Genomic DNA, 26765 nt, shown 5'->3' on the forward strand with positions numbered 1-26765 from the left:
AAGTTTTTCCCTCTATCTTCTGTCTCCGCCTGCTGCTCTGTCTCTTGTTTTCATCCTGCAGCTGTGAGGGGAAAAAAAACAAGCTGTTGAATAAGAAAATCTGAGGTGTTATCTATTGAATTTTCCAAATTGTGTTTAGCTATTAAAAGTGTGTGCATTTCCCTCCACAGTTACTTTCACTTGCTGTTTTTCTGTATCTTACCCATCCCCCTTTTTTACACTTTTATGTCCCGTTTCTCCTCAGATTAGATAACTGTAGTGCTGCTGCTGCAGTAAACCAAACTTTATATTCAGTTAACTGTAAATCAGCTGTTAAATTTAAAAGGAATTAATACAGATCTTCGTTGTTTATCTGCAGATTTATGGGCTGCTGGCTGGACAAAAGAGTTGTGGTTGTGCAAACTTGTTAAGATGTATTTTCTGATTCTTTAAAGATTTCAAAATAATAAATAATGAAAGCATTTGCTGGTTGCAGGACTAGATTTATTCTAGCTTATTATGTTGAATCATGGATTTATTTATCGATATATGGTTCATCAAAGCACAATGGCTAGAATTATACATATGGCTATCAATACACTGCCTTTGTCTGTGCATGTTACTAGCAGTATCATCTGGAGCAAGTGACCTTACTAAGAGATGAGTGTGAGAGCCGTGCATCATTTCCGCTTGAAAAACTGCAGCGTGTATGCAGCACTGTAGGTTTGTGTGCGCTTCGCAAGCAGAGGAAAGTGAGGAGAGTGAAGAATTACTGCATACAGCATATACTAGGTGAGCAAAAATGTGCTTGTATTCACATTAACTAACTCTTCTGTCTCTCTCTCTCCCTCTCTCTCTCTCTCTCCTATACCGCACACCTCTCCCCTGCATGCCCCCCTCCCTTCTTGTCTCCTCCCCCTCCCTCTTATCTCTCTCTCTCTCTCGGTAGTTGTTCTACCGTGTGACAGAGGAGAGGGCTCGCCAGGCGGAGCTCTACTTGGTGGGCATGGTGTGCTACTATGGCAAGCACTACTCCACCTTCTTCTTCCAGACCAAGATACGCAAGTGGATGTACTTCGACGACGCCCACGTCAAAGAGGTGAGACGTAGTTTGAGTCCCGAGTCTGCACGCTGCAACACGAGGAGCATCTGCTGCATCTTCACTTGTGCCTGTGAGAGCAGAAATGACAGGAGCTGTGCTGTATGTTAGTTTAAGTGCTGCACAGTCAGGTCTTTTGCAGTAGAGGCAGCTTTAGATTGATTATGTGTTTAAGGTTTAATCCCTGTCTTTGTTTAGATCTATGCGCTTAAATCTCAGTGCAAGAACTGTGTTCATATTATGTATGTAATTTAAGTGTGAGTCCTTTTCTTAAAGGCTAAAAAAATCCTCATGAATACTCAGCAGAAATAAGAGAACGAACTTGTGTGCATGTACCTGTCCTAGACTATCAATCATAGTTCACAATAAGGGTCATATTAGATTATTGACTGAGATAATATGATATCAATGAAGACACAGCAGCACCAAGTGTATTTGACCTTCTACTTTTAGAGGAATATGAGTAGCGTTATATCCTAAAACAGATAGTTATACTTCCTTTTTATGTGTGTGTGCTTATATAAATATATATTTTTGTGTGTGTGCTCTGCATCTCTAGATCGGCCCTAAGTGGAAGGACGTAGTGTCTCGCTGTATCAAAGGCCACTATCAGCCCCTGCTGCTGCTCTACGCTGACCCCCGTGGGACGCCGGTGATACTGCAGGAGAGCCCAAACCCCTGTACCAGCTCCAACCCGCAGCTGGAGCTCCAGCACTGCAGCAGCAAGGCTGGTTACGACAGTGAAGACTCTGGTACAGCAAAGATGATACACTCTGCTAAATATCAGATCGGGTTGATCTGTCTTTATTATTTGAGAACATGCGGGGTTATAGCTTTAAAGCTCTGACCTTCAACCCTATAATCTGCCTCTGCATACTGCAGAGCCTGTGCTATAGTATTATCATGCCTTTAAGTGGAAACATATGCGCATACAGGATTACCTAAAAGGTCACCTCTCTTTCTCTTTTCTCCCACAGGTCGGGAGCCATCCATATCCAGCGATACTCGCACGGACTCTTCGACAGACAGCTCGAGTCACCGAGGTTCTCGCAGCCGATCCCTCCACCAGTCTACAGGCAGCCACCTCTCCAGTGAATCCCAGACCACAGTGGTCTGTAATTACGACACTGGCACACCGCCGCTTGGTGCTGACGCTGGAGGTAATGCTGCTGGTCCAAATGTTCTTCCCCTTAAAAAAAATGCAGTTGCACCTTCAGTCAAGAAACCCTAATGGTTTAAAAAATAACAGCAAATACTCAAGTGTTTTCAGGGAGATGCAGAAAGTATCATTGTTGATATAGTTAAGAGCAAACAGTTATGCGTTTTCAAGTTTCGGTGAAGGGAAATGGGTTCTGCAGAGTCTTCAGGTTATGCGCCTCGTTAGTGGTTACTCTCACATTTATTTGCACTGCTGCCTGCATAATTGCCCCCTGTGGGATAAATAAAAATGTTATTGGATTTATTTTCTCTTCCTTTTCTCCCGTGTTCAGAGTCAGCAGTGGAGGGTCCTCCGCGCCCTCCCTCTCCTCCGCTGCAGGAGTACAAGGAGACGGCTGTCTTCCTCCTCTCCTCCCGCAGGCCTCTGACCTCCTCTTCCTCTTCCTCCCGTCCTCTGTCCTCCTCCTCTTCTTCCGGAGTTGGGGGCTGCGAGGGGGGGATTGGGGGTCCCCACTGGGAGGATGAGAGCACTAGCAGTGAGAGCAAGTCCAGGTACTGCAGCACTCGTACACATCGGCTGTAGAATTAGGTGAAAGCAAGATGAAAATATTTCACGGTAATGCCTTCTTCAAATCACACGTAAATACTCACATCTCTTCAGGGGAAAAAGTAGAAGTGCTTATTAGATATGGAGCTTATTTTCATGTTGTTAGGCTACTCATTCAATATAACTATAATGTGTATATATATATATATATATATATATATATATATATATATATATATATATATTTCAACACTGTACCCCAGATTGAATTGAAAAGTTAACACGCTGCCCTTCAGCCTGTTAGAAAAAAATCCAGATGAGGAAAAATCTCAGATTCCTCGCTTTGAGTTCATAGTTAAACAGCTCTGCACACTGTGAGACACACAGCAGTCTGTTCCTTCTGATCTTTAAGTGAAAGTTTGAGATAATAACACAACACAGCTTAAAGAAAATAAAATGCACAATATCACAAGAATCGTGGCTGTTAAGTGAACTGTAGCTAGCATCCTATTGTGGGGCACATGCTCAAAGGCTGTGAATGCCCACTTTTTTAAGAGTTTTGGAAGTGAATTTTCAATTTATTTCTGAAATGGCATTTGTGAAATGTCAGTGGAGATTTCCTTATATAACGAGTTTTCAGTTCTGAAACAAGCCAAACAGTTGTGAGGTGAGTCGTGACCATAAAAAGATTTGATTTGGATAAAACGACAAAAAAAAGGCTAAAAGTGCAAGACTATTTACATAATTACGTTTAAAGGTAAAGGAACTTCTCATCCAGCAACCCTTTGTAAATCTAGTTTCCACAACAAAGGACTTTCAACCTTCTTGAATTTAATAGGTTTCATTATCATACTGGTGTATAACAAAAGGTTGGAATATATTTTGTATTTTGTGATGTGTATGTAACAAAGTATAGCCTCATTAGCAACATGTTACAGTCCTTCACTCTTGACTGAAATCAGATTTTCTTGGTAACAGCGACCTCCACCAATCAGAAATGTTGCTGTTTCTATTCAATTTTTCCAGTAGTGACAATATGAATAAAATGTGCGTTTGTTAAGATAAGGTTGATATCATACAGACTTGTGCTTGGTTAGATTGCTTTTGCTTCTCAATCAAAGTCTGTAACCTCACTCTTGAGATCGATCACCAGACTGTTTAGCTGAGTTACGGCTAGCTGACTAACTGGCCCTGCCTTGCATCACTCTGGGCTAGTTCTTTGAAGAAACATTTTCAGTTATACACCTTTGCAAGATTTATTGTTGCATGAAAACAAAACATTATAGACAAGTTAGTATCACGGATCACATTAGCAGGTAATTTGTCAAGCTAGCCAAGTCGCATTTTCACTGAGATTTGAATTTGCCTGCAGTAATGTAAGCTAGCAAGAAAGCTACAGTAAGTAAGTTAGTTGTAGCTTAGCTAGACCGCTTGAATCTTGCAGTGCTTATTTTGTAAAATTTGCTGATAAAGTAATGCAAGGTGGTCATTTTGTTATGTTAGTGATTAGTGTACTCCATATTATGAAAAGATGTCACTTTGGATCTTCTCTAAAACATGTCCTAAATTATGGGCACATAAAAAAAGGTATTACTGTTCTGCAGACACACGGCAACTAACGTCATGAGAAACTGTGACAATCATAGAGGCCTAAAGACCAATCAGTGGCCTGACAACCACTGTTCGCTCTCATCTCTTGTGCAATGTGAAATTGGGATTTAACACAAGAAAAATTATACGTGTTGTACTTTTAAGTAAAAGAATGAATCATAAACAAAAGTAGACATTCTGCAGAAAATTTTACTTTCTTTTGCAGTTTTTAAATAATTTTTACCAGAAGACTAATTTTTTTCAGTCAGTAGACATGTTCAGCATTGAATCCTTGTTCTTTGCTCTCTAGTTCTTCTGGAGGCCGCTACAGGCCAACTTGGAGGCCCAGGAGAGAAGCGCTGAACATCGACAGCATCTTCACCCGACAGAGAGGCTCCTCTGTGGGCTATAACACTGTGCCTGGCCCGCCTCTCCCTCCAGGGCCTCAGGACTCACTCCCTTTAGAGGGACCTGCTCCACTGCTCGGATTGCAAGAAGTAGAAGCCAGAGAAGTTGGGGAGTTGGAGGCAGGGTTTGGGCTGGTTGGGCAGCCCAGGTCTCTGGGCAGTGGGCGGACGATGGGTCCCCCTGCCCCTCCACCTCTGAGAGGGGTGGAGCACCAGCCACGTCTGATTCAGAGGATGGAGAGTGGCTACGAGAGCAGCGAGAGGAACAGCAGCAGCCCCGACAGGTAGGAAACTTACAGATACAAATTAGTTTGTTTGCATTATCAACATTTATGCCTTTCGTTTACCCTTTTCCTTTGTTTACAGGGAGGTGGGGCAACAAAAACGGGTGCTGATGTCAGGTCCTTCATGGCGTTCAGTGCCTAAGTCCAAGAGCAGCAGTGCCATCCTGCAGGAGCTGCCCCCACCTACTTGGAGTGGTGGCACTAATGCAGGTGTGTGTTTTTGCTTAATTTCTTCAACATGCATTTAAATTGATGAATATTTTCATTCCCCATATTTCTCGTGTGTGTGTGTGTGTGTGTGTGTGTTTTCAGGCCCAGGGCGTAGTGAGCTAGACGAGCTTCAGGAGGAGGTAGTGAGGAGAGCCCGCCTGCAGGAGCAGCAGAAGCGAAGGGAGGCGGAGCGGGAGGCAGCCATGGGATTTAATCCCAAACCCAGCAAGTTCATGGACCTGGACCAGCTCCAACACCAGGGTATGGATGAAATATGGAAACATAGAAAATCAGCAGCTGGAAGTTGGTAGTGAATATGTATGGGAGTTATATGCTTATGAAATACTTCCAGCGGAATGCAATTTGGGCTTCATTTGCCTATGTTTAATTGATCTTTCCTGATATTTCACTGCCCGCATCAACACTGATTTACTTATACAACAGCTGATGAGTAAGAAACCATTTATGTAAATTTAATGTGTTTAAACCTTTACCCCTCAAAATTGCATTTAAAGCTGCGCCAAGCAGAAACCCGCATAGCAAAGGCCCATCTAGACACTTCCATGTCTCAATTTGTGCTTCCAAAAAAGAAAAGGTGGATATATCTTTGGTATTAAAATGTTATGCTTTATGCTGATAACATGTATATTTATGCTAAAATCTTGCCTGGTGCAGTTTTGAGGTCACCTGTGTCTAGATTAACAGTCACAGTGACTTGTATGTCCATGTGTCTGTCTGACCTCGTCTTTGTCCTCGTTCCCATCTGTTGGTCTGTCTCTCCATCTGTCTCTCTCTGATGTTTTTTTTTTTTTCATCCGTCAATTAGTTCAGTGTGTTTTATTTCAGAGGACGTGTGTGTTTGTGTGTGTTTGTGTGTGTGGATCTAGCAGTTCCAGCTGTGTTCAGTGTAGCTGAACAGAGCAGAGCAGAGTTTTTACAAAAATGGAAACTCCTGTGGGGCGTTCACTGACCGGCACAGAGCAGGAAACTCTTTCTGGGTGATTCCTATTTAGAATCACAAGCACAATCCAAGTTCAGTGCTCCGATATCCTGGCTATCCTCCAGAGTTTACAGTGTGTGTATTCCTCTGCTTCCAAAAATGTGTTTCTCTACCTTTTTCGTTCTTGTGTGGTCTATAATGATGTGGGTATCTGTGTGTTATGGTGTGAGCTTTAGATTGTGTCTTTCTTTGACTCGAGTCACACTTTAAGGGTCATTCCATTAATTTTACAGTTAGTTTATGAGTATTGCTATGTGGCCTGTAACAAAACGTTCTGTGATTTCTTCTCCGTCTCTGGAGAATCGGTATCGGCTCTGGGATAAATTACTCAACTGATGCCCTCTGAGACTTTAAATGTCTATAATAAACTGTGCATATGGACTTCAAAATTTGGGTATGTACCAGGACGTGAGGTTCTAATATTAGACTCTCAGAGTTGCTTCATGGGGAGAGCAGAAGACTGTGGTGCCTGACTCATATGAAGTGGGATCACAAAGTTTTATAATTCCACCTGGTTTAGTTATTATTCCCTCACAGCAAGAGGGTTCTGGATTCTAACTTTGGCGTGCACGTTCTCTGCGTGTATGCCCGGTTTTCTTTGAAAGCTTCAATTTCTTCTGCCAAAAAAAAAAAAGAATCATGCGAAATTAAATTCTAAATCTTATGAGTTTCATTTCGTGGGTAAAAGTACAGCTAACTTTCACTTTAAGGTTGCTTCCTTGTGCATTTCTGAGCTTTTGCTTGCACCTCTTCGGTTTTAAGATTGCTTCCTGTAAATCCACTTTATTGATAAAGCTTATAGTGGATCAGGTGATGCAGCCTAGGCATCCTTCACCCTTTTCCCCCCTCCCCTTACCCCAAAGCAGTCGCATCATATGGCTTTTCTTCTCTGCTCCTGGTTCTGCCGGAGGTTTCTTCCTGTTAAAAGGGAGGTCTTCTGTCCTACTTTTGCCAAGTGTTTGATCATAGGGGGTTATCTGATTGTTGGGGTTTTCTCTATATTTTTACAGGGTCTTTATCTTACAATATAAAGTTCATTCAGGCAATTGTTGTTGTGATCTGTGGCTATAGAAATGAGATTGAATTAAACTGAACTGGGGATCCAGCACACACTGCAGATGTGCAGCTTGTCAGAATGGGACTTCCATACTAGTAGCACCCAGTGCTGGTGCAGTGCTTCACAGGGAGACTGCATTAAACTGGAAATTAGCCAGACATGCATTTTTACCTGTTATACACAGAATCACAAAAACTTTCAGTTATTCCTTTAATCAGGTCTGAGTATTATATTTTGCACATGCTTTTTAGCCACAACAGCAATGCAGCTCTGTGGATAGCAATGTCAATTAGGCATTTTGGTGTTAATGGAAATAGTATAACTTCTGCTGAAAGCAGATGACATCAGTTACTTTTTCCTTTAGCATGCTCCTTGAGTCAAATGTTTTGTTTTCTCATACTTTCAGCCTCTTTATTTAGCTTTATTTAGCAAATGTTAACACGCTCACACACAAAATCAACATCTTAAATGTTGTTTATGCAATTAAAAACAAATAAGCTCGTGTCGGGCACCACTTACAAAGTCATTCATGCTGTTTAAGTAGTTATACCTAAAACAACCTCAGCTGCAAATCAGCTACCAGCTTTATAAATAGCAGTGAAAGAATTATGTTCACATCTTGTCTCGACTCAACATTCAAATTAAAGACTTGGGCACGGTCTGTGTGACTTCAGGCTTGACTTTAGATCGACTTTGGGAACACATGGTGTTCCCAAAGTATGTGTCCATATTCCTGTGTGTGTGACTTTTTCATGAATATTTGATCAGTTCATCCACAAAAGATATTTTTCTGTCATGTTTTATTGTGAAGACGTGTTTAGGTGTGTGTAAGTGAGAGTTTTATATAAACCGCAGGTGTTCAGGTTTTCCCCTCCTACTCAGAACTAACTAAATCTACATCAGGGATTATTATGTTGTGTCCTGTCTGCCCTACTGTGTTTGCTTCACTGTGTTTAGTCTCATGTACCTGACACTCACCTGTGTGCACATTCAACCTTGATGAAGTGAAAGGACGAGTTGTGAACGAACAGATGGCATCACTATCAGTGCTATTGTGTAACAGAATTTGGGTTCCCACACCCGTATCGATGGATTCGGGCATACTTCAAACAATCTGCCTCAGTGTTTCAGAGGTTACAGCCAACAGCAACAACAGAGCTGCCATCCGCCTTCCTTTCTTCTGCCTCTATCAATCTGAAGTCTATAAACTCAAGCCAAAACGGATGATGGCTGCTCTTTTGTTGTCCACTTGTGCATTCTTTGTAACCAACTAGCACCACTGAGAGTGCACACTAAAAAAAAACCTTGGTCTTAGAAATATCTTTGTAGTTTATTCCCTTGTCTGGTGTGTGTGGCTTCATGAACGCAGCCCCAGTTTCAACTCATTTATCTAATGTTCAATTTTTGAGTCACCAACAGTACAAGTTAGTATATTAATGTGATTACATCAGAGTTGCTAAGTGGGAAAAGATGCTGGGTCCCTGCTATGAAATCTTCCTATTGTTTCCTCTTATGATATTGCCAGTGTCTGTCAGCTTGAAAACAAGAGGGTGTCCTCAGAGAAAAAATAACTGCCAGTTTTGTGCAAGTTGAAATCACAGGATCAGGGTAAACAATGTAGCCCAGGCAGAGAAGAGGCACAAACTTTGACTTGACAGTGAGCCTGCATAAACTGGTTGTCATACCAAACAAAGGAAGACTTAAGAAGCAAAACATCTGAGTGCATTAAACGGAGCGGGGGTCTGTTTTCTTTCATGCATCTATAACTTTTCATTCGCTTTTTTTTATCTCTTTCATGGTTTCACAATCTCAGTTTTAAAGATTTAACAGGTTTATGTGGTGCAATTTGTTAATCTTCCCTAAAGGGTTGTCTCCTTCTGCACCTTCTGTCTGGGTTTCATTTTGGTGAAGGGGCTGCAAGGATTTAAATCAGGCGAGCATAGTAGTGAGGGTAGGTAGTGTAAGGAACATTATGGGCACATGCAAGTGGTCAGAATGAGACCTCCACAGAGTGATTTAAGTAAAGACCAGCTTTTGAGGCAGCTAAGAGTCTGACAAGTAGACTGCCTTGAAACAGGGAGCAGTCAAATTTAAGTCAGGTGAGATTTTTGCTTTATTTAGAGCATTTTCTGTCAGTTTGGCTTTGGAATAGGCACTAAATGCCAAAATGCTATGACATCTGTGACCCTCGGTACCAGCAGCAGTAGCTGTGGCACTGAAGAAATTTGCAGTAAATTTGGAGGAAACACAGCACTATGGTTTCTACATTTATCTAAAAGCCACTGATTGCAGCTGTTGAGTGTTGGATCCAGTTTCTTCTGAACACAATAGTAAAAACTTGTTGTTATTGCTGCAAAAACCTGAATTGTAAGCTTCTAAGTGAATGGATATTTCTCACCAAAATGATTGGGGATTGAAGTTAGGTTAGGTTTTGAGGACATCCCACTTTGCAACTCTTTACTTATGTAAAATACTCACACATTGATTTACAGCAGCAGAGTGTAATGCATGCTGGCCCCCTCACAAACACTCCTTCTGCTCTGCTTCTCTTTTCTCTCTCCTTTTGTATTATAATCGTTTACTCTCATCCCTCCTCGTGTCTCCTTTCTTGTTCCGTTCCTCAAACTTTCTCTCGCTTCCACTCTGTCGTTATATCTTTCTGTCTTATTCTCCTTTTTATCTCCTGCTCTGTTGTTAACATCCTCAGCTGTGCTCAGACCCCTGCATGAGGCTAACGCTCATAGCGGATTGGCTGTAGCTGCGTGCATGAGGAGCACTGGGGCCCCAATCAAACGCAGGCAGGAACAGGAAATGGAACGGGAGACAGGAAGCGCCCGCCCACAGGGCCCACGCAGGTACCACCACTGTCAACCCTTATGTATCCACAGCGGTGCCTGTCTCAAAATCACCTCAACACCCCTCACTTCCCTCCCCTTCCTCCCTCACTTCGTGTTTGTCCAAGCTCAAGCTGTCCTCAAACCCACCTCAGGACTCCGCTGTGTGTGTCCTCTGGGTGCTGGCTGTGTAGAAACGCCTCAACACCCTCATGTGTGCGTCTTCAGCTCTGGCTGGACAAAATCCCAGAAAGCTTGATTTTGTAACCCACTCCCCCAGCACTGCACTCTCACATCCAGCTCTGTGTATGTGTGTGTGTGTGTGTGTGTGTCTGAATGTGTACGTTTTCTCAAACACACACCCTTGACTATATACAGCAACTTATTATCCGCTTTGTGTTTGTGTGTTTGTTGCAATGCAGTAAAAAGCTGCTTTGCTGTTCTCTGTGTTGCCATCAAGAAGAAAAAGAGGGAGAGGGAGAGAGAGTTTCTCTCGGCTTTTCTGTGCTTCACTGCTTCCCTTCATTGTTGTTGTGCTGCTCTTTGTAGCTTTGTGCTGCCAAGGCTTTCCTCTGCTCTTTGTGTGCTGCTGATCTGTCCTTCTGTGCACTGCAAAGCTGCAGTCCATCACTGTGTTTCTGTCCTGTGTGCTGCCACGCGACTGCAGTCACAGATCCTGTGCCGCGCTTTGTTTCCGTGCTCTCTGCTTCTATGTTTGTCTGTTACAAAAATTCAGTCTGCTTTCCTACTGATGTGTTAGTTTTGTTGCGTAAGGAGGGGAAAGTGAGTTTTAACATCAGTTTCATCAGTTTTAATATTCAGAAATCAAAGTATTAAGAATCTGAGATGCACTGATGACTTTTGATAGCCAAACACACATAGTTTTAAAAATTCCCAATTGGATGCAACACATGCAAGAGACACGAGGCTTAATGATGAAAACATTAAAAGAATAGAACTGAAAGTTAGTTGAAAAGGTCAGTTTGGTTATTGACCTGCAGATTTTTTGCCAATTAATCATCCCAACTGTTTTCCTAGGAAAACTCACTGCATTTGTTTGTTAATTTGTTTATAGTAACCTGAATGTCTTTAGATTTTAAAAATATGCAAGTGCAAAAAATGTACAGAATGTCCTAGAAAAAAAGAATGAATATAGTGAGCTTTATTGTGAAGTTCTGGTCTTTTCTCAGGATCTTAGATTCTTACTGAGTCAGGAAATTAGATGTATAATCTCAAATGTGCCTTAAAGGGCGGTCATTAAACTCCTAAAACCTCAAATATTCTTTTGTTAGATCTTGTAATTAGTTTTGCTGCTCCACTCTGAAGAACCAGCACAGACCAGAGACTGATTGAATGTGCAAACTAAGCCATGTTAATATTGATTTTAGTCTGTGTTTCATTAAAACTGAACTTAAACTGGAGTAAAACTTTTTTTTTTCTAAAATAATAAATTGTATATCCAAACTGTTAACAGCGAGACTGAGGGAAAAGAGGAGGTGGAGGCAAAGCTCTCAGTGTTCTGCCTCTTTTATTACCTTCCTCCTCTCCTCTATTGATCAACATAAGCCTCTGATTTATAGCTCAGTGCTGCAAAGCCTGCTGGGTAATTACTAACGCTGAAAAGAGACAGGAAAGTTAAAGTGGGGGACGGGGGTGGGCGCTCACATAGACACACGTGTGTCTGTGCACACTACACAGAAATGTACAGACTTTCTATTCACACATACAAGCACACACACACGCACAAACATTAATAGTGTCTCATGTCTCTGAGAAAATCCACTAATGTTCAACATATATCATATCCCTCATTTATCAATATATGCAAATCAATAAAAGGATATGAGACTGAATTAGTCTATGTCATAGATTGTTTTCAGTGCTGATATACTGCACCAGTGCAGAGTAGTGGAAATCTGATTACATTCTGTGTAAGATGGAAATGCTCAAATCAGACACTTAAGTTTGTCATCAGTCAGTCAGTGCACCTGAGCTTGTGCCTGATTCATAAACAGCATGGCTGTGAAATCTCATACACGAAGCGATGCTTGCACAAGGCTGTTTGTCCGGTATGTAAGTGAGCTTGTGTGTGTGTGTGTGTTTGTTTACCTGATGTGCTGTCGTGACCTTCCCTCTATGCAGTAACTCACCTGACGTCAGAGCAGCTTTGTTTTTCTGTCCTGCTGCCGGCTGACTGACGCGCTCCCTCTTTTGTGTCCTCCAGTGAACAGCCTGGCCCGGTCCAAGTACTGCTGACGCCCAATCAGGAGGAGGAAGAGGACCAGGCAACGCCCAACAGGGATGCTGCTCTGGGCCAAGGCCAGAACCCGCCCCCTCCGCCCTATCGCCCCCCTCCCCCTCGACCCCCGCTCACCCTCAGCATCGCTCACCCTTGCGCACCTTCCAGCCAAGGGGAGGAGGAGGATGGATGCGCGGGCAGGAGAGGGGAGGAGGAGGAGGATGGGAGGGAGGGGACAGGGGTGAGGCTGTGTGAGTTGCTGCAGGCAGGGGGGGTGAGTGTCAGACCACTGGGGAAGCACTTAGCCATCTCTCTGCCCTCTCTTCCTCTGCGTCTCTGGGATACACAAGTCACACACACCTCACACTCCGCACACCTTGAACCCACTCACGCACAGCCTCCCCCACCTCCTCCCCCTCCGACCTCTAATCCACCCCTGTCTTCCCCTCTGGAAGCCTCCGGGCAAAGGAAACCTCTCACGCCGCTCTGGCAACCACCGCGGCCCCATTCCCCCGCGGGCACTGCTCAGCATTGGCCGAGGGAAGAAGCTGCTTCAGAGACACGTCATTGGTCCTCCTGGAGTTTGGACCGCCCCGACGCAGTGGTGACGCCGTACGAGACACCCCCAGACCGCTGCATTCCCATCAGGCCGCAGGCATCCAGTCAAAACTACAGCTACAGTTGCCAGTCCTCTCCAGGTCACTACAGCTCCCAGCATGCCCCAGGGCGACACAGTAATCCCTGCTGTGACCGCAAAGAGGCTGAGTTTTCTGAGCTTGATTCCCTTTACCAGGCCAGTCTGCTGGCTGGAAAGACAGGTACACACACACAGACACACATAGCCACCATAACACAATCTGTAACTATTGGAACATTTAAACCCACCATTCAGTGAAATTAATTGTGCTCAGAATATGACATACCGTTGTGGCGTAATGACTAAATTATTAATTTTCACTATCAACTTAAATTATATTCACGATGCAAATCTCCTGTTCCACCACATCCCAAAGGCCTCTGTTGGATTGAGATTTGGTGACTGTGTAGGGCATTTGAATAAACCAGTTCGAGATGATCTGAGCTCTGTGCTTGCTGGAAGTAGCCATCAGATGGTTGTGTGGGAAAATTCCCAGTAGATCAGCAGTTTCTGAAATACTCAGACCAGCCTGTCTGGCACCAGAAACATCTCATATTTAAAGAGATTTGTATTTTTGTCCATTCTGATATTTGATTTGAACTTAAGTTCACATTTTTGACCACGTTTTATTGCTTTCATATTGTATGGCTGATTCAATACATGTAGTGAGTGTGTTTGGGCCTTTTGATGTACGATAAAGAAAGGAATTAAGGATGTCATACATAGACTCTTAAGATCTTAGAAATTTGTGATAGATTTTTGACAATCTCTGCAAGTTTTATGGATTAAGAAAATTGGCAAAGTGGTGAAAAACACTAAATACAAAGACAGAAAGGAGGGAAATGTAGAACCACAGCGAGGCACATGTGAAAACAATAATAACACAGGAAACAACTAAATGGTGGAGACTACAAGGAATGTGACCGCATGTCTTTTATTTACAACATAGAAAACTCTTTTTGCTTGTAGGCTCACTTTTTGAAGCAAGCTAAAATGCTCCATAGATTTTTTTATTCAGCTGTAGTCCAACTATAAGCACATTTTTAATTTATGTCCTCAAGTATAAAACCGCTACAAAATTATATGTACGATCAACAGAACTTTGTGAACTGAAAATGAGGATTTTACACTGGTTTATACATGGGGACAATTTAACAATTTCAGTATTTTTTTTGGTCTGTTTACTGTAATTAGCAGTGGTAGCTGTTAATTTCCAACATGCACAACAGTATATTGTTGAGATTACCTCATGTTATATACTGTGCATATCAGTATGTAGTATGGAACTGAGACACAGTAAAGAGTACTGCAGTAAACAGGCTACTGCAGCAGATGTTACTGCTTTCCACTTTTATATTGATTTTTCTATAGGGTCACTTCTCTCTGTGTTAAATGTAAAATTTTAGAGACATTAAAGAAATGCTTTAAAAAAAACTTTGGAGTTTCAGTGAAGGTCTCGGTCTGTTTACTGCTTCGCAGGTAAACATCGCGCTGGCTCATTAAATATATACCAAGGATGTGAAACTTATTTTACATTGTGGGCACCACACTGTATCTCCCACTTTGATCTTAAATAGGACAAACCAGTGAAACTCCCCTTTTAGCCAGTGTAAAAAGTTTAATTACACATTTAATCTCTTAAATATGTCAATTTTAAAAAAAAGAAGACGTGCAATTTCAACTGTCTTTTACATGATAAAAAAAATGCTGCCGTAGCAAATGAAAGAAATCTGCATAACTTTTTGGGCATAAATTGTAAGAAATAAATGTTTAAAATGAATAAAATGTAGCTCATTGCCCAGACTGTGCTGTAATTATAAGGTTGTTCATTCACAGAACATTTCTTTTTATTCGTTTTTATCGTGGATCCATTGTAAAAAAAACCCCAAAAAACCCCAGAAATTTCTATGATTGTAACTGATTATCTATTACTTATTTACATTGGTGTAGTATAAATGGCCATGTGGGAGGTCTGCTTTAGTGGGAAAAGTTGCAAAATTTCTGAAAATATAGTCCAAAATGTATTACCTCCTTCTCAAAGCCATCCACTGGGTCAGATTTGAGTCTTTTCCGGGATGATTCTGGCCCTTGTGGCCTTCTGTTTGACACGCCTGATATATACTGTATGTAAACATTTGTCAAATCATAAGCAAAGTTTGTTTAAGTTACTTATTAATGAATTCATGAACGACACAGGAAATGTAAGCTGTCAGTCTGACATAATTTGCAGACCACGCTCTGTTCATATTTTCACCATCTGTGTGTTCCCAGGCTGCAGCCCATCGGAGAGGCTCATATCCAGGGTGGGAGGGCAGGCTCGCTCCAAGACCCCCAACGCAGACATGGAGAGGAGTGCGTACGGGGCGGACTGCACCAGCACCCCCACCTACCTCAACAAGGCAACACCTACATAGTCCTTTGCAGAAACTGTTCATGGGTCATCAGTTGGATCCATTTTCCAGCGTCTGACAGACATTTTCTCCCTCTGCAGCCAATGATGTTGCGGGATTTTGGGGTGGAGCCTGATGATGGGGAAAACCTGAGGAGAATTGGACGCAGCCTGAGCGGCACAGTAGTGACCTCGCGCCGCAGCCGCCTGACTGCAACCCGCAGCTTTGTGAGTGTGACTACTTGGGCTCTGCTGCCTCCTTGCGGCTATGCTGTTAAACTGCACCTGCCTGATGTCTTGCGGTCACATTGCTTTTCCCTGTGCTCTTCTTCCCCCCTCCCTCCCCCCCGCTGTTTGTCTTGTTTCTTCCTTTTGTCCTGCTATTCTACTTGCAATCTGTCCTCCCGCTCTCTTCTTCTCTTCCTCTTCTGTCCTCTGTCTCTCTCAAAGGTGAAGCAGGCTGATGTCAGTGCCTCTCCTTGCTTACTTCCTCTCTTCTGAGTCCCTGTTGCTATTCCACCACTATCATCTCCTTCATCCTCCTCATCACCAACACCTTCTCATCACCACCTCCCTCCACTGCTTCACAGGTAAACACCGCGCTGGCTCATATGATGTTGCACTGTGTGTTTCGCCTGCATCAAGAGTGGATTTTTGGCTGGCTACTTTATGTGCCAGATAAGTCTGTTTTAGAGCAAAGTAAAAGTCTTCTCCTCTTTTTTTTTTTTATTATTTTTCTCGTGAATATTCGCCTCCTGGCAAATTGGGCTCATCTGGCACAAAAGTAGGCTGCATATCCATATATCTAAAACCAGGGAATCCTCACTGATTTGCAAAAAATGTGAAGACCCAAAGGTGATTTTAAAAGAAATTTGGCCTGCAAATCTGTCATGTGTCCAGTTCATCTAAAATTCACAGAAGGAAATTTGAAATTCTGAAAAGTAAACACTGATACCTTGATTTAGAGGTTAAAAAAAGACACCTTCCCACTCTCTATAAGGAAAAAAGCTGAAAACAAGAGGGATGTCTTAAAAAGGCCCCCGAAGCAAAAACATTTCAGCCTGTTAGGTTTTCTGTTACGTCAGTATTACACACGACATATCTGCAGATGTGTCGGCTCTGTTTGCATCATATTAGTTTTTAAACTCAAATTGTGGTGAATAGTTTGACAGGCAGAAGTGTCGTTTCAGGTTTTTACACTTCAGCTTCACAGTGCAAAAATAACACCTCGCTGTGGGAGCTGAAGCTAATGCGCATCGATCCAAAGTATTTTTACAAGCTGCTGTACATGTCACACACCAATGGTCTCTCTTAGCAGAGAAAAACATAAGAAGAAATGATAATTTCTAGTAATTAATTAGCAGTGCATTCAAAATTCTCACTAAATCATGGCTTAAAACAATTGGTTTAAAAAAGTCAGCAATTGAGTAATCAGGTTTCCTTCAACTTCTTAATCTAAAAATATACATGCATTAAATATTGGAATATATGTGTAGTTTTTAACATACAATTTCTTTATGTCTTATGGTTGGTTGTATGTTATAGGAAAAGTTATGCATCTGAGCTGTTATTAGCTTATAATAAACAAGCAAGGGAAAAAAAGAATCAACAAGCATGCACGTTGGTCCTTTTGATCTTTTCTGTTTTAAATTCAAGGTGAAATTATGCGTAACCTGCCTCCCGGCACTATGCTTTTACTTGCCAAATGCTCTTGGCTGTCTTGCATTGCGCTTCATTCACATGTGCAGGTCTTTAGACTGCCTCAGTTTTATGCATAAACAGTGCTATATGCTGTTTTCAGAAACCAGGATATGCTAGATACAAAAGATCCTAAATAAACCGTGCACTGTTTAGAATATGCATGTATACACAGTGAAGAATGACCAGTTTTTAAATGTTCCATATAAAAAGAATCAAATGTGGAATTTAACAGATTTTACTATTTAGATTATATGAAGCTGAGGGTGATGCACTGATTGGGAAATTCTGCATCCATACTCACAGTTTATAATTTAATCTCCCCATTTGGGCCAAAGAAGCAAATAAATGCTGATTATAAAGAAGTAGCATGGCTGTTCTGAAATTTTAGCCTCTATCACCACAGGTTTTTTTAAATTTTTATTTATCAACAGTCAAATATCTGTTAATGACATCTTAAAAAGAGGTGTCACTGCATCCTGCATTGTTTGATATAGATCTTATATATATATATAGATATATAAGATTCTGCTTTTGTATCGATGTACAAAAAGAAAAGATAGCGTAGTATTTTTAAGGTGTCCCACAGGGATTTCCCCTGGGATGCTGTACAGCTATAGTTTATCAGATTGTATGGGACAAGTTTAAGTAGAGCTTGGGGAAATAATTCTTGAGATCTTTGAAAACTGTGTTTAAAGCATCAGTGTGTGACAGTTTGTGTCTTTTACACTCTGTAAATCCCATGATTGAAGATACATGTGTAAAATCGAAGCATGTGTGCATATTCCTGTGAATGACCACATCTGTCATGTTTGACGTGCACCTTCTTACTAATCTGACCTTTTATCTTCATGTCCAGGAGCTGTCGGACAGTTCAGGGAGTTTCTGGCTGTGTCTGACGGGGGTCAAGCTTTCCTCAGACCATGGTCCTTCAGTGCTTCACTAATATCTTACCGCAACCCGTCCACGTGGGTCCACAACCGCTTCACCTTGACGGACCTGGAATCGGCTCAGGAGGATCGACTCAGCTCCTATCCTGTTCCTCCTCCTCCTCCTTCAGACGACATGCACACGCAAACACATGCACGCACACATGCACATCTGCACTGACGTAGAGCCTCCCTCAGCGCCTGCAGCACCCTGCTTTAGCCCCTTCTTGCCTTCCTCCCTTCCTCCTCCCCCTACTATTCTGTCTATGCAGTCACTCTGACCCCCAACTACAACCTCAACCTTTCCCCCTGCTTTCCGGGACTGTTTCTCGTCTCCCCCTGGGGTTTTCAGAGGGTTTCCAGGTGAGCTTGCTGCTTTTAGCAGTCGCTCACCAGCCGCATCCAACTAGGACTAGAGCTCTCTGTAGACTCGCCCTCCAACCCACAGGACCTTTAGCTCAGGGGGGGACTCTAACCAAGTAGCCACGCCTCTTCCTCTCTCTTCACGGGCATTTCTTGTTGGACGCACACGTAGCTGAACTAGGTCTGTTTCAGATGGACAGCCATATTTTTTTCTCTTTTTGTTTTTGGGTTTGTTTTTCTTCCTGTGTGTGCGCACAGTTAATCTGCCGAGACTGAACTCTCTAATAACTAAGTCGTGTACAGAAAACTCACATATGAAACCTGTATGTTAATTAATAAGACCTTATGGAATGTTGATAATGATAATTAACAAATATTGATAAACTTAAAGTGATACTTCCTCATGTCTGCATTTCAAATAGGAGTGGAGTGCACTTCACAAGTGTCTAGCTGGAGTTTCTGCCCCCAAACCGCTCGCCGACCTAATGACAGCTCTCCCGTTTCTACCGGGAGCTTGAACAAGAAAAGCGCTTCCTTTTTTCTCTGCTTCTTTCCCTCTTCTTTTCTTTCTGCTCCTCTTTTCTTGCTCTCTTATATTCTCGCTTGCTTTCTTTGTTCCAAACAGGAAACAGTAGCACCAGAAATAGGCCAGCAGCGGAGGAAAGTCTAGAAGGAATGAGAGAATGTAGGTTAGGAAACCCTTCTCTTAGGCTTTTAACAATGAAAACAGATGACTCAAGTGCACTTTGCAAGGTGACTCGGCAGAAGTGCACTTTCTGAAGGCTATTTGAACGTGGAGCAGCTGGAGAGAAGTCGATGCCGTTTGTTTTCACTCCAAGGCCTCAGGTGAACTTCAGTGACACTTATGAATTCACACTTTATTATTCCCCTCCCTCCTCCCACTGAAACTGGTTTTGAGACCTCAGATGTGTTCAGAAAAATGCTCATCTTCAACCTAAGACAGTGACATGTCTAATATGAACATGCTTTATATGATAGATATGTATTAGAGGTATATTTTCAGCCAGTGAGCTATCAGAGATGTCAACCATTCCTCAGTTGTATGAACAGTTATTACGACTTAATTCACTCTTCCCTTTATTGGGTAGCATTCTGACGTGTGTAGAGTACTTTTATTATATGCTTTATTCTGTTAAATATCGTATAAACTAACAAAGTCCTTATTAAACAAAAGGCCAATGTAATGTTCTTTAAGAATTTACTGATGTTGAATGAACGTTGTAACTAAACCAAAGGATGGCACCTAACTCAGAGAGTTAAAGTAAGAATTTATTTTTCCATTTAGGTTCAGATTTTGTGGTTGTATTTTTGTTTTTTTCTTCGTTTTTTTTGTGTTTTTGGATTTTTTTTGTTGTTGTTTTTTTGGATGTGGGAGAATGTAGCCAATTGTAGCGCATGAGTCCGCTATGCAAATCAACCTTCCCTCACAGTCCTTTACTGGAGACAGTCAGGAGGCAGACACGCCCACCCCTCACGGGTGCTCTCATGGACTCTGGCAGAGACACGGAGAGGAGGAAGAGAAGATCTCATGTTTATTGCTGCTGGTGAACTTTGTTGTTCTGCATCTACTGCTATGTTTCAACCAATGGAATGCAAAAAGAGAGCAACGAGGACGCAGAGAGCAAGAGGGAGAAAGAGCGAATGAATGTAAACTAAAGGATGAAAGTGTGTGTTTGCGTTAGAGGAGGGTGGGAAGCTAACTGACAAAGATGGTTATTTGTGGGTGTGTGTAGACTTTATGTGTCAGTTCTGGGGTGGTGTTGCTCGGGGAAAGAGGGAACCTGTATTTTTGCAATAAAGTTATTAACAATGCACTCCCAAAGGGGGCGTAACCACCGTAACATGTGTTTCATTATTTGTTTGTGGGGAGGAGAGCGAAAAGAACTTAACTTTCAAGAAAAAAGAAACCAACACCAGTCTGGTCTTAATCCAAATTAACAGGAAAACTAATTAAGCTCTTAAGCAGTGTTTTTCATATATTTACATATAATACACTAATCTACAGCTAAAATATTCCTCAAATATAGAAAATTTAAGAATTTTTGGTCAGTGAAACTAATAGTAATGCTTAAAATTAGTGTTTCAGCTCATCAAACAAATTTAAATATTACACAAAGAAAACACAAAATGCAGTTTCTAATGAAGGTGTTTATTATTAAGGAGGGAAAAATCCAAACTTACATGACCCTGTGTAAAAAACTAATTGCCCTCTAAAACCTCAAATTAAGTTGGTTAGGATGTTCAGGAACAGCCCAGCAACCACCAAGGCTCAAGTCTGTCATGAACTGGAAACTGCTGGAAATCCAGCGTCACTGTCCTCAGTGAAGCAGGTTTTTCTGTACATCACTATGGACCGAGAGCATGCCAACCAAGAAAGATGTCCCAGCTACAAATTCTATACCTTCAAGCTTGATTTCCAGCTGCCCACATGGACAAACCAAATAAAAAACAAGACATATCTATGGAGGATTTAAGGTTAGACAAGCATGGTGGTAGCGTGCTCTGAGACTTTTTTTTTTTTGCTGTCAGTAATCTTGATACATTCCACAAAGTGGATGGAATAATGAAGAAGGAGGACGATCTCCAAATTCTTCAGCTTTACTGCAAATTAACAGCTAGATGCTTGAAACTTAGACATAATTAGCTGTTCCAACAGGACAGTGATCCAAAACTGGTTTTCAAATCCATCAAGCAGGATGACGTTACACTTCTGGAATGGCCGTTCCATAGTGCTGATTCTCAACCCTACCTAAAATTTATGGTCTGTGCTTAAAAGCGGGGTTTTTGCCAAGAAATCAACCAGTTTGAATTAACTCTACCAGTTCTACCAAGAAGAGTGGTCAAATATTCAGCTGTAATTATGCCAGAAGTTTATTGATGGATTTATTTAATCACTTAAATATTCAAAAACGAAATAAAAAATATTCTGTATATTCTAATACAATTTTTTTTTTAATTTATTCAGGGATCATTTATATTGTTTAGGGATCAGTAACTGACCAGCGTTAGTTCCTGCAGTACTTGAAAAAAAAACTGCTACAAAATTTTTTTTGCATCATATTTCTCTTAAACAGTGTTTAAATGTGTGTGAAACTGTGAAGCTATATTACTAATGTCTTCCATTAGGTCAGTCTGCAGTTAGCCTGCCTACCACTAGATGTAAGCAGTGATACGCTGGCCTGCCACTTGCATTTACCCGCTACAATCAGTCACTCCCACTCATGCACAGTAGTGTTGATATAATTCATAAGCACCCTCACAAACGCACACACATTGCACCTACCCAGGCAGCCTTTTATTATTACTACTGAACGTATGAAACTGTGTGTTGAGGAAATAAATATTTTACATCTTTAGCAAATGCAAAAGATTCAGAGTGAGATGAAGAGATGACGGAAGCCATGAACAGTGCAATAATCAAGAAGATGCACACTGATGATGAAGTGAATTTTGTATAAGTGATGATTATTTATCAAGAACACAACTGAGCTTCCATAATGAACACATGAAAAATATATTTTTATATAGCTACTCAGAGAAAGTTGATTGATCACATATAAAACACACAACATTGCATTAATTTGATGTCATGCCACTGTTTCTAGTTGGAGTCAGAATAGAAAGTGGGATCCTTTCAAATTTAATTAATGAGATGTTGCTAAGAGAAGTGTGTATCTTCCTTGCAAATGTCTTCAGCATTAGTCAAGCAGTCTGACCACCACAGCACTGCAGAAAAATATTCATGTAAAGATTAATCTTTATCAGTTTGTCAGGTAAACTCTGAGTTTTAATTTTCGGTTACACCTTGTTAGACTGCCTGCATCCTCTCTGCAGCACTTTATCTCTTCATTCTTATAAAACTAAACAATAGAACTGAAGTGAGAACCGCAGTTAGAAGTAATTTCAACCTGAGAACAGTAGTGAAAGGAAAAGTAAAGACAATAAGGCTGCACTAAAGGAAGTGGGTCAGAATAAAGAGAATAAATGGAGATGGTGCCTTCAACAAAGATACTAGCATAAATGATTCAAGTGTCTTTCAAGGCTTTGGTTTTCTGAAAAAAACAAAACAAAACAAAAAACACTGAAGGAAATTGCAGTGCCACATTTTCACCTTTTAAACAAAAGTGCCGCCGATGGATAACTGAAAGAAGGGGAAAAACAGAATTGTTAAGAAGACTGATGAGCCCCTGGATGAGCAAACGCAAACACTGAAAAGGCAAAGCTAACTGCAAGTCAAAGAATTTGTTGTGAGCCATGAAATCTACATCAGGAAAAAAACAAGACTGCTGCCAGCTTCCAACTGTGGATGACAATACATTTAATTTGGGGAAGATAATTGTCTGTAATGATAAAAGCTCTCACTTGCTCACACTCATAGCCCCACTTAGTGTTGATTCTTAACACCGCATACTGGTGTGAGGTTTTATGAAGTTACATGAATCCCATTTTGCAGAAGGCCAGAGCGAACAATTCAAAGAAGAAAAGAAAAAAACTGAGAAAATAAAATTACTTGACGATGGGCTGAAACTAATCCAGACAACCTGAAGGTAATTAGGAACATCTTAACTCCTGAATGCTGATCCGAGGTCAGTGCACAGCACTGAGACAAGAGGTGTGATGAGGCACTTCGAAAATGAGTGTGAACTGTTGCACCTGTATTAAAAAAACGCAACTATGACGTCAATACATCTGTGACACTATCAGGTCATCCGAGCTCAGCAGGAAGAAAATTTCTTTTGCTGTGCAGGGTAAAAATCCCAATCTTGGCATTTTCTTCACTGAGGAAGTGGAGAAACAATTCCACACAGCTGGGGAGAGAGGTGGCATGAATCATAAGTTTTTTTTTTAATTTTAGGTTTTCTTGTTCAGTTCTTGTTTGGTTGGATTTAAGTACCAAAACTACTTGGTTAAGTCTAAGAAAAAAAACACAGTTTAGCCATTATCCTTTAGCATCTAATTTAGGAACGTCTACACACCGGAAAATGATACTTGGGACTTAGGTCAGTTTATTTTCCAGAATTTTCCTTTCTCACAATCTCCACAGCAGGAAAAAAATCCACTTCAGATGAGTTTCCACTGCCGGACATATGGTTCGTGTTTAAGGTTTAGTATCGGTAAGACCTTCCAGGTGACATCACACAATGTCCACTTTGCTAGCAGTTAAATGATCTGGACTATTAGCTGCACTAATTGGACTACAGTACAAAAAGAGATCACAGACAGCTCACAGGTTAAAAACTGGCTTGTATGTGAACCTACTGTGCTAGACATTTGAGATCTCACATTCACTTCTGTCGGGTATGTATAACAACAGTCAGTGATAATATGTAAAAGCTGTTCTGAGCTCTAATAATGCTGCAGGCCTAAGCAAGGAAACAGCTTCAACCTACACAGGCTCTTAAGCCGTGCTGACTGTAAATACACAGGCTTTTTGACCTGCCAGGATATTCGAATAAACACCAAAGTGCCAACCTGTGTTGATAGTAGACAAGTCAAAGGGTCATCAGTCAACAGCACTTACCCTCTGATGACCAGAAAATTTATAGGAATTTCTCCAATACCTTTCACATATTTCACTCTGGCTCAAGAGGTCGACAGAAATTACCTTCCCTGGAAGGCAAGCTTCTATTTTGGATATAAGTTACAAGAACAGTGAAGGATTTGATTCAAGAGCCTAGAGTCAACTTAATTTTGAAATTTCTCATTCATGCTAAAGGAAGCACATAGTAATGAAGTGTGGGAACACGATACATCACCACAAATACAGATGACAGCAAACTCAATAACCTGTCAAAGCCAAGCTTAAAAATGTCTGGAGAAGCTCTTTACTGGAGAGATAATATGCTCAGAGAGAAGCAGGAGTCCTGTGGAAGTTAAAGGAACTACCGTGATACCAGGTCACACATAGTGCAAACTCCACATGGGCAAGTGCACAAAATAGAAAATCAGCTTTGAAAATGAATGGCCTACAGGAATTCCAGGATAAATCCAAGAACCCAAATCAAAACACAGTGATAAGAAAGAACAAATTCCAACCCACATTATGCAGAGAGACATGTGTGGTCCCCGGCTCAGGGAGAACCTCAAACCCTTAAGTGAGCAAACAGAGCTGCACTTTATTGTAAACAAACTTCAATCCACGGTTTGAGAGTAAGCCAGCTTTGCAACTTGATGCCCCCAAACTGTTAACTTCATAAAAGAGCTTCTTTTTACTTAAAATCCTTCTTTCTGATCAGAGTGCTGATTTTTGATTGTTTTTGTTGTTTTTCCAGATGCGGCAATGTTTTTTTTTTATTGGCATTTGTTGCCCGAAGCACCAACAGCTGTGGCATTAATGGCCCCTGAAAAATAATTTGCATATTTATTATTTATTCATCCGCATTTTCCACTGATAATTGATCATCCGTTTGACTTAGCATTACCCAGTGTGTTCCAATCAAAATATAAAGGTGTTTCATTACAAAATCCTATTAAGCAGGTGTTGTCAATAACTGGCACTGTGGAGGCATAACCCAAGTGCGCTTGAGCATCTGTGAATGAACTGGTGGCCGGATATTCTGCTTCAGGAATTTCTTGTAGAGATCAGTTACAGCAAAGCAACCCCAGACCATCACACTACCACCACCATGTTTGACTGCTGGTATGATGCTCTTTTTATGAAATCACTCAGACCTCAGATCAGTCAACAGAATATTTTCCCAAGTTTTGGGGATCAATAAGATGTGTGCTCCTTTTTGTCAGCAGTGGTTTTTTCCTTGGAACTCTCCTTGGATTTTATTTTTGTCCAGTCTCTTCCTTATTGTTAATTCATAAAAAGTGACCTTAACTGAGACAAGTGGGTTATCTGTTATCTATCTTTCTTTCTTTTGTAAACCATGAATGACTTATTCATGTCTACACAAGGAGGCTGTTTTTATATTCGACAGCACGACATGGTATATTAGCCTCATACACCAGGTAGCCAGGCTCCAGCAATGTAGCTACATTCACAAATAGCTGCTAAAACACGGCTGAAAATGCCGGCTATATTTTTAGTTGTTTGCTTTCTTTGATGAGAAGTAATCTTTCCTCCTCTTCCTCCTTCTCCTCGCTGTCTTTCTTTTCTCTCCCTTCTCGTCTTCCGTGGTGCTGGCAGCGGTGAGAGTCGTGTCTGACGCCAAAGCTGCCTGTCATAGGGAGAGGTGCACGTGCGGAGGGCTCACGTGCGGTTATCGGTGCGGTGGCAGACAGACGCTCGTGTCATCGTGAGCTAAAAATAGCGCAGAGCGGAGGAGGGAGAGGAGCCTACACGAGAAAGAAATAGAAACTTTGGGGTATTTTTACCTCACGCGTCCCTGTGCTGCACCCAGGCGTGACTTCTTCTCCTCCTCTGTAAACCCCTGTGCCATAAGTATTTATTTATTTATGTTTTTTGTCTTTTCTCAATTACATTCTTTTTAAAGTTGAACTTGTATTTTTCTTTTCGTGAATGAAGCGGTGACTCATTCTTATAATCTTACGGCTAGGCTGCAGTTTCAGGGTTTCGGACAAAACACTGTACTTTACCGTAATGTGTGTGCGTGTAGTTCTGAATGAATGAACGTTAACAAGGGGGTAAAATACGCAGTTACAGTATGCATGCAGCTGACAGCATTGTTACCATAGCAACCGCGACTTAAACCCATTAACTCACTACACGTGCACAGACTCAGCCATTCATTTCCAATTTCCTCACTCCTCAATTATCCATTCATCAATAAATGTAATATTTAATGCACTGATGCATTGAACTGTTCATTTGTTTTTGTTTGTTTTTCAGTTTTCGTTTACTTCTCTCTTAAAGGTTTTGTGTGGGTTTGAGGACACTGGGCAAGAATAGATGACAATCTAATAAATAATTCAAACGGTAGCTTTGTGAAGAAGTGTCAGGAGGCTGTTCATTCATCCTCGTGCCTGCTGATCTGTTTGGGGGACTGTAGTATGCTGTTGTTCAGGTGCATTGGCTGTAAATTTGCAAAAGTTAGAAGTGTATTTGTTTTATCGACAGTTGCAGGAACTTGTTTGAAACAAAAGTGGAACTATATTAAACACGCAGCGATGTTGTAACTGTTGAAAAATACTGTAGGTTAATACTTACTGTCCAGTTTTGTGGTGCTATAGTGTCAAAAAAAATGGGATGACTTAAAGGGACATTCCACTCCAAAACCAAATATACCTTTTTAGTTATTTAGGTGTGAGTCAGGGTTACTCTTGCAGATGTTATATGTAAAGATGTCTTTCCCTTTCTGAAATATAGTGGAAATGAATCAAATGGTCCTCAAAGCACCAAAAGAAAACTCATGACC

General features: G+C 41.3%; 1 protein-coding gene across 1 annotated transcript in view; it reads left to right on the top strand.

The window, feature by feature from the left end:
- usp54b (ubiquitin specific peptidase 54b) overlaps nt 1-18238 on the top strand; it is a 55267-nt gene extending 37029 nt beyond the window's left edge. The window contains exons 9-20 of the mRNA XM_026178623.1: nt 929-1078; nt 1638-1830; nt 2056-2238; nt 2569-2788; nt 4684-5064; nt 5147-5274; nt 5377-5535; nt 10039-10186; nt 12390-13222; nt 15313-15440; nt 15533-15662; nt 17988-18238. Of these exons, the coding sequence (XP_026034408.1) occupies nt 929-1078; nt 1638-1830; nt 2056-2238; nt 2569-2788; nt 4684-5064; nt 5147-5274; nt 5377-5535; nt 10039-10186; nt 12390-13222; nt 15313-15440; nt 15533-15662; nt 17988-18238 (2904 nt within the window). The remainder of the gene's footprint in view (nt 1-928; nt 1079-1637; nt 1831-2055; nt 2239-2568; nt 2789-4683; nt 5065-5146; nt 5275-5376; nt 5536-10038; nt 10187-12389; nt 13223-15312; nt 15441-15532; nt 15663-17987) is intronic.
- Nucleotides 18239-26765: the final 8527 nt, after the last annotated feature.

The sequence above is a fragment of the Astatotilapia calliptera genome, chromosome 8 (genome assembly GCF_900246225.1).
Source record: "Astatotilapia calliptera chromosome 8, fAstCal1.2, whole genome shotgun sequence".
NCBI classification, from domain to species: domain Eukaryota; kingdom Metazoa; phylum Chordata; class Actinopteri; order Cichliformes; family Cichlidae; genus Astatotilapia; species Astatotilapia calliptera.